This window comes from Coregonus clupeaformis, chromosome 32 (assembly GCF_020615455.1).
Source record: "Coregonus clupeaformis isolate EN_2021a chromosome 32, ASM2061545v1, whole genome shotgun sequence".
NCBI lineage: Eukaryota > Metazoa > Chordata > Actinopteri > Salmoniformes > Salmonidae > Coregonus > Coregonus clupeaformis.
The window spans coordinates 1,242-14,267 of record NC_059223.1 but is presented as its reverse complement, the minus strand read 5'-3'; the positions used below and the strand labels follow the sequence as shown (position 1 = coordinate 14,267).

The 13,026-nt window shown below is 47.4% G+C and overlaps 1 protein-coding gene across 1 annotated transcript in view; it reads right to left on the bottom strand.

Annotated features, from left to right (window-relative positions):
- LOC121548154 (unconventional myosin-IXAa) overlaps positions 1-11,661 on the bottom strand; it is a 138,791-nt gene extending 127,130 nt beyond the window's left edge. The window contains 2 exon segments of the mRNA XM_045209969.1: positions 1,169-2,319; positions 11,554-11,661. Coding sequence (XP_045065904.1) covers positions 1,169-2,062 — 894 coding nt within the window. The 5' untranslated portion in view covers positions 2,063-2,319; positions 11,554-11,661.
- Positions 11,662-13,026: the final 1,365 nt, after the last annotated feature.

Below are 13,026 nucleotides of genomic sequence, written 5' to 3'. Positions count from 1 at the left end.
AGACCTGTCAGTGACAGCACTGTGACTGTAGTTGCCAGGGTGTGTGACTGTAGTTGCCAGGGTGTGTGACTGTAGTTGCCAGGGTGTTCTGGTGAAACAAGGTTCAGGTGTTGTTGTGTGACGTACAGATGAGTGACAGAGGATGGGGTGGTTTACTTTCGAGGGTCTGTAGATCCCTGTGCTACATGGTGTGACTGGAATGTTCAGAAATAGAAGGTGTCCCAAAATAACCTACAGGGCTTGTTATTCAGACAACCTCATCTCTGACAAACGTAGCACAACTCAGTAATAAACAACTCATTTTGAGTTTGTCCTTCCAAGCTCTGTTGCCGCCGCCCATCTCAACAGATACAGTTGCTCTGAATTTATTTGATTGAACCATTTCGTAAATAGGCAATCTTGGATGGTGCTTTGGGTTTAGGTCCGGGTTTGGCATCCAAAAACAAGGGGAAACCGTGAAACAAGAATGCACAACTGTAGCCATTCAGAAGCTGCTGTGTGCAGAGGAAAAAGCTCCTCTGTGTACAATATAATCCCTGAACAGCTGGATGAAAGCAGCAATACAGCCTTATATAGATCAGCAGAACTCTGGCCACAGGGACAGCGGGGGCCAAACACTGTTGCATAAGTTACTGACGTTCCAAGCCAACAGTCTGAACACACAGCTCATCCCATCTATCAGGTACAAACCAGGTTGACCATAGGGCAACAGTCTCTTAATTACTGAAAGTGTTTTTATCAACCACAGCTACTGTGCTACCTACACTACACATAGATTGATATGAGACATTGTAGACAGGCTGACTGAAACAGCACCGTAGACTGGCTGACTGAAACAGCACCGTAGACTGGCTGACTGAAACAGCACCGTAGACAGGCTGACTGAAACAGCACCGTAGACTGGCTGACTGAAACAGCACCGTAGACTGGCTGACTGAAACAGCACCGTAGACTGGCTGACTGAAACAGCACCGTAGACTGGCTGACTGAAACAGCACCGTAGACTGGCTGACTGAAACAGAACAAAAGCCTTTTGGCTAATTTTGTCGCAACTCAAATACAGTAAATCCTTGAGAGGAAAATGGCTGCAGAAAACTCAGCGACAAAATAAACATCACTGTTGCAAATTCCACTTCCACAGCATTGTTTATTCAACGGGTGTCCTTACCTCCAACACTGGCCCCGCCCCCAGAATGATCTGCTCCACCCCGCTGGCGAATCCCTTCTGGCTGAGGGCGGTCAGGTGGTGAATCAGGAAGTTGGTGCTCTGGGTCTTCCCTGAGCCGCTCTCCCCAGAGATGACGATGCACTGGTTCCTCCGCCGCTGCAGCATGGCGTGGTAGGCCACGTCCGCCACGGCGTAGATGTGCGGCTCCAGGTCTCCCAGAGCGTGGTTGTCGTACATCTTCACGTACTTAGGGTTATAGATGGGGAGGAACTGGAAGGGGTTAATGACGATGAGGATGCTGCCTACGTAGGTGTAAATCCTCTCCTGGCGGAAGCGCGAGCGTAGGTTGTCCAGCAGCGAGCGCTCGGTGAGCTCCGGCAGGCGGCACAAGTCGGCATGGTCACCCCTGGCCTCTTCCTGTGGCAGCAGGCCACGCTCTGTCATGCGCCGGCGCTCCTCGGTCACACGCAGCCACATCTGCAGGCTGCCGCCGTAGTGGATGGAGCCATCCAGGTTCTTCTGCCGCAGCAGGAAGCGGTAGTCCTCCCCGCCGCCCGAGCCCGAGCGCTGCTCCAGAGCCCCGCGGGGCCACAGCATCATCCGCTGGACAGGGCAGTCGCTGGGGTTCAGGATCCATTCTTCCCCGCCAAATTCCTTTACCTCGGCTAGCACGTAGCAGCGGTCGCGGTCGAGACGCAGGCGCTCCAGGCATCGCTCGATGGCCTCGGCAGCTGTGGTGCTCTTGCGGGCGCTGACGGGGCAGTAGATGGTGCCCTCAGCCAGGGAGCCCGGGTAGATGCGCAGGGTAAACTCTGAGTCCTCGTAGCGTCCTCGCCTTCCCAGCGTGCCCACGCCGCCGATCCCGCCGCCGTGGCCGCCATCACGAGCGCTCATGGTGGCACAGGGGTTCCCATTAGCAGTCACTTGACCTCGCACGTCCCTTCACTGGGCCAGATGGGAGACTGCCTCACGTCCTTCGCTGGGCCGGATGGGAGACTGCCTCACGTCCTTCGCTGGGCCGGATGGGAGACTGCCTCACGTCCTTCGCTGGGCCGGATGGGAGACTGCCTCACGTCCTTCGCTGGGCCGGATGGGAGACTGCCTCACGTCCTTCGCTGGGCCGGATGGGAGACTGCCTCAAGACATCACAGCTGGAAGAGGCAGAGATAAAGAGAGGAGGGTTAGAGATGACAAGACAACACACAGAAAGAGAGGTATAACACCGGAAATCATTAGTCACTGAATCCACCACAGAATGTGCATTTTATTATGTAATCTATGAAAAATGTCCAAATGAGTTTATAGCTGGCTGCCCAACATAAAGAGACTGGATCATTCAGGGATAACAGCATCTGGACCCACTAGATTACACTGCACAGCAGCGCTCCATCCGCATGCCAAGACTAGCAGCTGCCAGCTTCTCCACTCAACACACAATAACACCATTCACAACCTTAATACACACCCAAAAGTCCTGACGGGGTGACTGGTGTCCACAGAGAAAAGAGAAGAGCATTATGAGAGTCAGAGACAGAACCTCTCTGTCCCACTGGACTGTCCTAAACTCATCAACACTTTGTGACAACTGCTGATGTAAAAAGGCTTTGTAAAATACATTTGATTGAAGGATGGACCATATAAATGGCCTACAAAAATCAGTATTCTCTCTCTCACTCACACACACATCACACACACACACACACTCACACACCCACCCCTGGAGCCTATACTGAAACAGAAACCACACACAATACCTCACACAGAGCGTACAAAGGTAGCATTGATATTCAGGTTTTCACTAATGTTGTGTCATATTTTTTTTGCATAGGCAATGTAATTATTGAATGTCCAATACCAGAGCCAATGAGAACCGTTTGCCATATGAACATTAATGTTTTTACCTCAATTCCTCAAATACACAGATGCTGCTTTGTCAGTCCAATACACTGTGTTTTTTCTGTTGCTAAGAACAAAACTGTTCCTGCCCATAAAAACGTACATGTGGGGAGAAAAAAATTAAAACAGGAAATGGAACAGGGAAGCATATAGGTGGCGTGCAAAGTGGACTGCAGGCTCCAGCTGGGCCCTAATTCAACGCTGCACCCTTCTCTCCCATTTCCTAACAGCCTACATTGAAACCCCCCCCCCCCCGGCCGGCCGGGTGGCAGAGCAGATGGCCAGTGCACTGCTTAAAGGATAGGGGTTAGTAGATGTAGGGTTGTTCTCCCTCCGTGGCTGACTGGTTGGCCATGCTGACCCATGTTCACCACATCAGGACAATCAACTAACGCTCTCCAGGGAATCACCAGCCCTTAGCAATCACTGCAACTGTCTGGGGGGGAGGGGGGTCCAGGTTCTCATCTCCAGTTTGGATTGGAGATGCACAATCCTTTTATTCACAGCTGAGGTAGAGGGGGGGAGCTTGTGTCAGCCCAACACTGAAGTTGATAATGGGGTGGAGTGCATGTGTTAGAGGATTGTATGTTTGCAGGGTGAGTGGTATTTCTTAGAGTGCTGTGTACTGACTAGTAGTAGTATGGTATATGACAACTGTGTATTCAATCAAATAAAACCTACTATCCAGGTTAAAAACAGTGTAGAGTAGACCATCCACACTGATGATTCCAACCAGCAGTCTGTTTTTAAACTGCCATTAAAGCTACACAACTCTCGGCCCAAGTCAACACAATCCTTCCAGCAGGAGAATTAGGCTATAGTAGTATACTGTAGAGAACAAAAGTGGTCTAGATACTCGGAACACCAGAACAACACGTTACACCGTCAACATACACTGATAGTGTGTCAATATGAAAATCAGTGAACACAACCCAGAGAGAGAGACAGAGACAGAGAGCAGAGACAGAGACAGAGACAGAGACAGAGACAGAGACAGAGACAGAGACAAGAGACAGAGACAGAGAGACAGAGAGACAAGAAGAGAGACAGAGACAAAGAGACAAAGAGAGAAGAGACAGAGACAGAGAGAGAGACAGAGAGAGAGAGAGAGAGAGAGACAGAGAGAGAAGAGAGAGAGAAGAGAGAGAGAGGAGAGAGAGAGAGAAGAGAGAGAAGAGAGAGAGAGGAAGAGAGGAAGAGAGAGAGAGAGAGAGAGAGAGAGAGAGAGAGAGAGAGAGAGAGAGAGAGAGAGGAGAGAGAGAGGAGAGAAGAGAGGAGAGGAGAGGAGAGAGAGGAGAGAGAGGAGAGAGGAGAGGAGAGAGGAGAGAGAGAGAGGAGAGGAGAGGAGAGAGAGAGAGAGAGAGAGACACAGAGAGAGAGAGACCGGCAAAGACAGAGGGACATAGCCAGAGAGAGAGAGGGACATAGACAGAGACAGACAGAGAGAGGAACAGAGCGAGAGACAGAGGGGGAATGTCTAAGCCATGATGTCATGGTGCCTGAGGACAGTGAGAGCTGCTGCTGTTTGTGGGGACTAATAGAGGTCCTGTGGTGGACCTTTTCTATTGGTGGGTTCAGTGTGACACAGCACACTGAACCCACAGGGACAAAAACGTCCCGCAGTGTGTGTGTGTGTGCCCTTTCCAAGTTCCCTCTACACTCAGTCAGTAAAATAAACTGACTCACTAACAGGGAAACAATGGGGAAAATTGAGAACGTCTCCACAGAAATGAAAAAAAAGGTCACCCACTAGGAGAAGGGTAGAATGTATTAGTGCTGACTGATTAAATGTCAGTCATTGTTGAGAGAAGTGGAGGATCGAGTTCGGTCAGTTCCTAGGTTATAACGTAATGGTTTTGAGAAGCTGTGTGTCTTCAACCGCAAACACACTGACAGCTGAACATGTTTATTTATTTATTTAGTCAGTTAAGAACAAATTCTTGTTTACAATGACGGCCTACCACGGCCAAACCCTCCCGTAACCCGGACGACGCTGGGCCAATTGTGCGTCGCCCTATGGGACTCCAGATCACGGCAGGTTGTGATACAGCCCGGGATCGAACCCGGGTCTGTAGTGACGTCTCTAGCAGTCCTGGACCTGGGCGTTCAACCAGCGGAGGCAGAGAGGATCATGGGATATCAGGCTGAGTGAGAGGGGGTACAGTACGCAGCGCAAGATCCGGTCAAAAGAGCACAGTAGTGAGTCTGGTGTTCGTAGGGAAAAGACAGTTGAAGAGTGACATCACACAGGACTGCTCTGTGTGTGTGTGTGTGTGTGTGTGTGTGTGTGTGTGTGTGTGGTTAGATAATGATCCCTCTGGCAGCTAGTGGGTCAGGTGATTGATACCGAGGAGTTCAGAGGTGAAAGTGAGATGGAGCTGTGAGGGGGAGAGCATGCAGGCTCAGGAAACAACCTGACACACACTCACACGACATGTACAGTAGGGATCCTTGAGGGAATATATCATTGTAACTCAGCGGCACCATTGTAACTCAGCGGCACCATTGTAACTCAGCGGCACCATTGTAACTCAGCGGCACCATTGTAACTCAGCGGCACCATTGTAACTCAGCGGCACCATTGTAACTCAGCGGCACCATTGTAAGTCAGCGGCACCATTGTAACTCAGCGGTACAAGTTATGACCTTGTCAACAGGGAGGCTACAATTCAGCATGAAGTCAATGACTCTACACAGCAGCTACAAACTTACACTGTTAACAGAGGGTCAGTGTTAGTGAAACAGTATTATCTAGCCAAGCATTGAGTCAAAGGCTACTGGATTTGAGCATCTTTGTTCAAGCCATTTCTACAGGAGGGGGCATCTTGTAGGCCATTTCTACAGGAGGGAACGTCTTGTAGGCCGTTCTACAGGAGGGAGCATCTTGTAGGCCATTTCTACAGGAGGGGGCATCTTGTAGGCCATTTTACAGGAGGGGACATCTTGTAGGCCATTCTACAGGAGGGAACGTCTTGTAGGCCCGGGATATTGCAAAGCAAATCTTTGCCAAAATAAAATATAGTGACTTGATTCAACCACTAGTTTCTAACCCATTGGTTGACTGCAGAGTCAACAGGGGGATGCTTTCCCCTTTGTCCTGCTTGACCTGACGGGAAAGAAAATCTGCAGCTGCTGGCACTGCAGCCAATGTTTCTGTTACAAGTCAGCTCAGAGCGGTAAAACTATTTGAATTGCAAATCAGCCGTGCAACCTCCTCTTCAGTACAAAACTCAACAGACATGTCTCCAACTCCAACAGTCTAACCTCATCGGTACTTAGACTCATTATGCAAATAATTGTAAAACAAAAAACAAGCAACAGTGTGCCAACAAGAAGAATGTTGTCTCATGGTTTTCCAAGACCTCGTGTTCCTTCAAAAGGTCTACGTTTCGAATATCTCTTTTCATACATTGAAATCTCTTTGTGTTCATTCCAGATCCAGATCAAAAGACTGAGGCGGGCCTTGGGACAATTCAAGTTCACAGCACAAATCCCAGTATTGGCTACAACTCCACTGACAACATTGCGCTTGAACGCCTTCTCCCCAGAGTTTCAAGGACATACCAAACATTCAAATCCCCTTATCTTTTGACTCGAAGAGGAAAAGTAAGCATGGACGTGTGCCCAAACTCCTGGAGCAAACTGAGGTGTCTCTCCACCCAACCAATATACATATCAGTCATCTTCAATCCTATGAGTTGCTGGCATTAAGCAATTTAATCCCTCAAAGTAAAAGAAGAAAAGTCTGGTTTTAAAAGAGTTCTCGCTCTAAGCAGTCATTCAGGAATGTTGCTAAGTGTAGCCCTTTCAGGTCCTTTAAAAACAGGGAGTTGGGGTACAACCAGCCTTCCAGGATGTTGAGTATGTCTCTGTAGTGAAGAGTAGAGTAGTGCTTCAGCTGGCTAGCAGATCAAAAGAAGTGCACCAGTGAACTCACACCACCAGAAATTCCCCACTGACAATATGTGTGTGGGTTGTGACCCCCCTCCCCCACCCCCCCTCTCTCACACAGCCCTTATTCTGGCCTCATGATAAGGACGTGTGTGATGTGTGTGTTTCAGAGACAGACAGAGGGAGAGATTCCAGGACCTGCCCATAGTCTGTCAGCGGCCTGTCGAAACGCACCACAGCCCTATTTACATTTACATTTTACGTCATTTAGCGGACGCTCTTATCCAGAGCGACTTACAGTTAAGTGAGTGCATACATTTTCATACTGGCCCCCCGTGGGAAACGAACCCACAACCCTGGCGTTGCAAGCGCCATGCTCTACCAACTGAGCTACAGGGGACTATACCCTATACCCACCCTATACAGTGGGAAGTATGCATGTGCTCTCCTTCTCCCTCTCTTCTACTCTCTATTCTTTGTCCTTTTCTTGCCGGTCTATATCCTCTCGGCTCGTCTCCAATCCTTCACCATTTCTTCTCCTTCGCCCTCTTCTCCTCTTTCCTCCCCTGAAATGAGAGCTCAACAGGCAGACGCTCCATTTGCAGAGTAAATAGTCCTCTGTGGTGGTGTTGGCACAGTGAGACCAGTAGTGGGTGCATAGGAAAACGTTTTCTGGGATAATATCCCCACAACCAAGGCAAGAGGCTCCTGAATCACCACACCACGTCTAATTCAAGCACTGTCTCTGCCTGGCTCCGTCTATCGCTCCCTCCGTTTAACTGGAATAGAACAACGTTAGCTAAATGTCCATCAACCCTTCACATGTAGCCCATTACACTCAACTTTGTGTTCCATTCTTCAAATCAATGTCACACGAACACAAGTCTTTCAATGTTTGTAACATATAGTCTAAACGCATTGCCAGAAGCATTACCGCAATTGAAGTTGAAATCGGGAAGTTTAAGCTGTAAAGTGTCTGACCTACAATATGTACAATATCAAAGTAAACTATGTAAACAGACCACTGATAGTAGCTCATCAGTGAATCCAAGCAGATGTGACTTAAGAGAGTGTATCAAGGGGAGAACAGACATCCTAGCTCGTAGTACACGTCTGATGTGGTGCGCTGGCAACTCCTCAAAAACACCCTTTGGAAATCCAAAAGCCTGCTCTAAAAAACGCCGCTGTTTGAGGAGAAACTCACGGCTAACCAATGAAAGAAGGGAAGAGGTAAACACGCAAAGAGCTCGAGTCAATTTTTCCCGTAGCTAAATGTTTTTTGCACAAAAACGTTTTGTTCCATTTTCCTTGACCTTGTTTTTAAGATGTGTATGTCATTGTAAAACGGATGATGTGGCAATAAACAATGTTAAAGGTTGAAAATGCAGGCTACTTGGTGGGCTAGCAGGATATTGCCTTTTCCAGTAAGGGCCCTATTCAATCAAATGTGGTAAGTGAATAAACAGATAAGTGGAAAACAAAGAAATTCACATGATTCAGGCACACTGTCATGCCGGGCTGGAAAGCCATCTACATTGAAGAAACAACATGTGGACTCCTTACAGCCACAGAGAAAACAACACAAACATGGCCTCTCAGAACTTTGTTCAGGCGTCAACTGCTACTCTGATATAAACACACTCTCAAAAGCTCTTGATCAAACGACAGCCAGGAATTCTGTGAGAAGAAAGAGCCAAAGAGGGAGGAAACATTTATAGTAGCTCGACTTTGATGCAGTCTCTATGATTCACTGACAGAACCTTAACACAGGGCTTGTCATAACTATTTGCGTACAGCGTATGAACTGTGAGCTGGAAGGAGACACCTGAGTCAGTAGGCCGGGGTCAGCACAAGGAGAGGAAACATGGCTCCCCCACGCCTTCAAAGCCAACAGAAACACTGCTACTGTGCCAAGTCACTTAAAGGGCCGGGACGTCACCGGCTTCTCCTCTGAGTGGGAACAGAGAGGCTGATCCTTCAGCCTCTCTGACTTGGCCAAGAGGTTAACTCTTTGATGAAGGTGAAACAGGATGAGATTGGAGCCTGTATGTCACACCTTCACCTATGCCTACTTGAAGTTCCTTCCTCACTAAATACAAGGCCAAACTGGTGCCCTGTTTACAATTTCATTGATAAGATATCACAAATACTTTAGTAATTCAATCACAATGTCTAAAAGAGACATGCCTAGGCCTAAATTTTGAGAAATAAAGTCAAGCAGAGTTTGAGCTTACACAAAGTGCAATAACGCTAACCTGTGAACCTAGCAGGGTAGCATGCTAGCATGTGGCTAACCCAACTGACACATCCCTTCCAAACTTCACCGTTCTCACTGTAATTACAGCCGACCAAAGGCTCCCTGGACCTGTGTAGCACGACACAGCACGGAGATAATCATGGGTATTCTAAACGAAATACAACCGCCATGTTAACTCCCTCCACATGCCTGCTATAATAGGAAGATGTTTGCCCCGCGCTAAACGCTGACAGGTGTGTGGTGATGGCACAACTGTGGATTTGCACTCGTACACAAATACGAAGCAGTCTCGCTGAGGAGGCCGGGAGGAGTTTGTTTGGCGGGTCAGGGTGACAGTGCCATGTGTCATTGCTAAAATAAGAGCTTTGCCATGCTGGGGCTAGTATTACCACAGCCCAGTTAGCACAGTGTGCGGTCACAGAACAAGGAGCGCTTGCTCGCTAGAGAAAGGGGGAAGGTGCACTAGAGACGATCGGATGCTAGACTGTGCCGATCCTCTTCAAAAGGGCTCTAATTCCACATTCAATGAAGAAAACAGAATTGTGACTAGAGAGCTAAACAAAACAATAGGCCTATTCAGAACAACAACTATAGCAACGGCACGTTCTCAGTAAGACACATGGACCTCAGGACAAAGTGCTTGAGGAGTTTGACAGACGACACTTACAATTACTGAGAGGAGATTACAATTACAAAAACAGTTGTTTTTGTTGAGACGGGCTTTCGTTAAAATGTAAAGTTGGATAGAAATGGGAGCGCAATCCCACCACACGGCCAAGCCTAAATGGCCTTTTTACAGCCTTGTAAAACTTGCAACTCTAGAAGAGAGACATCCAGGCCTGGTCAGTGACAAGCCAGGTCAAACAGAGTCTGTAGCAGGAAGATCATGTCACTACTTAGCCAAGAATAACTACACCCGTAACCATGTGTATAGCCATGTTAATTGATTTCATGTTGACTTTGCAATGAAAGGACACCATTTCATTTCAGCAGTTAAATGTCAACGTAACCTAGTAGTCCACTGTCAACAAAGACTCCAACTTTGAAGAATAAGGCACCTTGACCTAAATCAAAGATGGCCACCATAATAGCATTCTCTTATGAGCTAATCTTTAGAACTCTTGAGGTAGGTAGCAGGTCTTCAATCTCTATCAACATGGCCAGCCTTCAATGGGCTATGCTGTCCCCTCACTGCATACAGTAAAGAGATGGTTCATGGACCTTTCAGAAAATACTAGTCACTCTGGGCCCAACAATCCAACAGGCTTTGTCATGCCAGTGAACTCAATAGCAGGTTCCTGAAAGGAACTGCTATTAATACCACTGAAGGGGTTTGCATGGAAAAGAGCGCTGGAGACAGGGAGTGTAAACAGGACCAGTCCTGTGTGGTCGCCATGGCGAGGCCTACTTCCTTCATCCACTCCCAGGACAATGACCCCGGCATGGGCGAAACAGGAAGCGTGACTCAGTGGGCTTCTCCACAACAACACCACTGGGACATTGTTACGGCTCCCTTTCCACTTTCAAATCAAATCAAATTTTATTTGTCACATACACGTGTTTAGCAGATGTTATTGCGGGTGCAGTCGGAATGCTTGTGCTTCTAGCTCCGACAGAGCAGTAAAATCTAACAAGTCATATCTAAGAGCTAATAATATAAAACATAATACATTAAAAAAAAAAAAAATACTGCAAAGTTTCCTAAGAGCTAGTCGCGAGGCCGCCATCCTCGTCGGCGCCAGGTTCAATACTTTCTACTCATAGCGAAGCAAGAACCTTGTTATGAACTTTTAAGTGTCCTGTTTGATGCTATAATGTTCCCAGTTTAAGGAACTTTAACTCTTTGTGGGTCAAATTGGTGCTGTATGTTAACTTTTTACATCTAGCTACAAAATCGTAGCCAACAGGGGCTCTTAAATTCCCTGCCCTTTAATGAGAAAAGAGAAGATTACACAAAATACTGTGATAAAAGAGGATATAAAACAACATTGATGTCTGCCTCTGAACTACAACAGACAGGAACATGATCAAACAGGACATTCCAACCTGAGAGGGATTCTCACAGCAGACAGCCAACTGTGAGGAGACTGTGAGGCTTCCTGTCAACAGACACTACCTAGATAACAGTATTGATGGACAGACTGCCAAACGGGTCCTTGGGACAGACCGCACGTGAGCTTTTTCTGGAGGACTCTCACCATTCCCACGCTCCTCTGACTGGCTGCAGACTGAGCACCGGCGTAGGACGTAGACAGGCCTACAGACATCTGTCAGGAACCTAGGAGAATATAACACATACCAGAGCTCTGGCCCTTTCCAAACCTCTCTGGCTGGTTCTCACCGTGGTCCAGTCTGTCCCACACCATCCGTCTCCCACTCAGTCTCTCACTCCGTTTCCTCCCCCTTCTATTTCCCCTCTCTGTCCGTCTCCCCCTCTGATTGGGTCTCTGTCACAGCTGAAAGGTGAGAGTTATATAGTAAGCTATACAGTGATATAGTGTCCAGGTGAAATAATTCAGAACTAGACACAGAGGTAATGATGATAGCGGGAATTCCAACGGTAAACCATCAAAGGATGCCAATCATGCCATACAACCAAATTAGTATGAGGTAGCTTCACCCAAATGGGCTGTGTTTACACAGGCAGCCCAATTCTGATATTTCGACAAATCACAGCAGATCTTTTTCAGAGCTGATCTGATTGGTCAAAAGACCAATTAGTGTGGGGGGGATCAGAATTGGGTTGCCTGTGTAAACACAGCCATGGTGTCAGAGATATCAGTATTATCTGGATGAAGACTTGGCAAGAACAACATCCGTGTTACAAATGGAACTTAATCATTAACAGCATGAAACTGCTACACTGGGGTATTAACTTACTTTCACATTAGTGGAAGGGAGGAGCAGGATGTTAGTTTCTCTGGAGAGAAATCTGTCAGAATTGGACATCCTCTACTCTCCAGACAGTTGTGGATGTCTTTGCCAACACGTTATATAATAGAAGAAAGATACGCTAGCATGGAATAGATAGTATTGACAAAGATTTAATTTAAACATTTCTTGGTAAAGCCGCTCATCAATAATTCATACTGGAAAGAAGTTGAGTGTGTGGCAGAAAGCCCACAGCAACTGAATAAACACCCTTGAGCTCATGTGTAGCTGGGTTGTCCCTCTTTAGAAGTTCGCCACGTCTAACCGCTATAAAGCTATTACCTCAAGCACAAATCGGTCTGGTGGTGAGCTGCATTGCAAATTACTGTATGATGCCAACCAGGGTTGGGGTTAATTCCATTTCAATTCAGAAAGTAAACCATATTCCAATTCTCTTCAATGAGGAAAATGTGGAATTGGAATATGGTTTACTTTCTGAATTTAAATGGAATTGACCCCAACTCTGGTTGGACTCATACAGTAATTTGCCATGCAGCTCACCACCACGCAGATTTGTGCTTGAGGTGATACCTTTGTAACAGTTAGACTTGGCGAACTTCTAAAGAGAACTTCAGTGTACTTCCTGAATTGACTGGAATTGAAATGGAATTGATCCCAACCCCAATGCCAACATCTCAGTCTCTACAGAATGGGTTGTGGAGGCAAGTCCCACTGGGAAAGTTGGGAACCACTAGACTCTAGAGGAGTGAGTGGGGCGATGTCAGACCGTCCACTCTGACAGTGCTGAAAGCGAGCAGCTGGGGTTGGTCAGAGGGAGAAAGAGAGGAGGGGAGGGAGAAGAAGAAGACACAGGGAGGCTACTGTAGGAGGTATCAGTGACCTGGATTACACACACTCCATTTCCCCTTCAGAATGGTAGCCA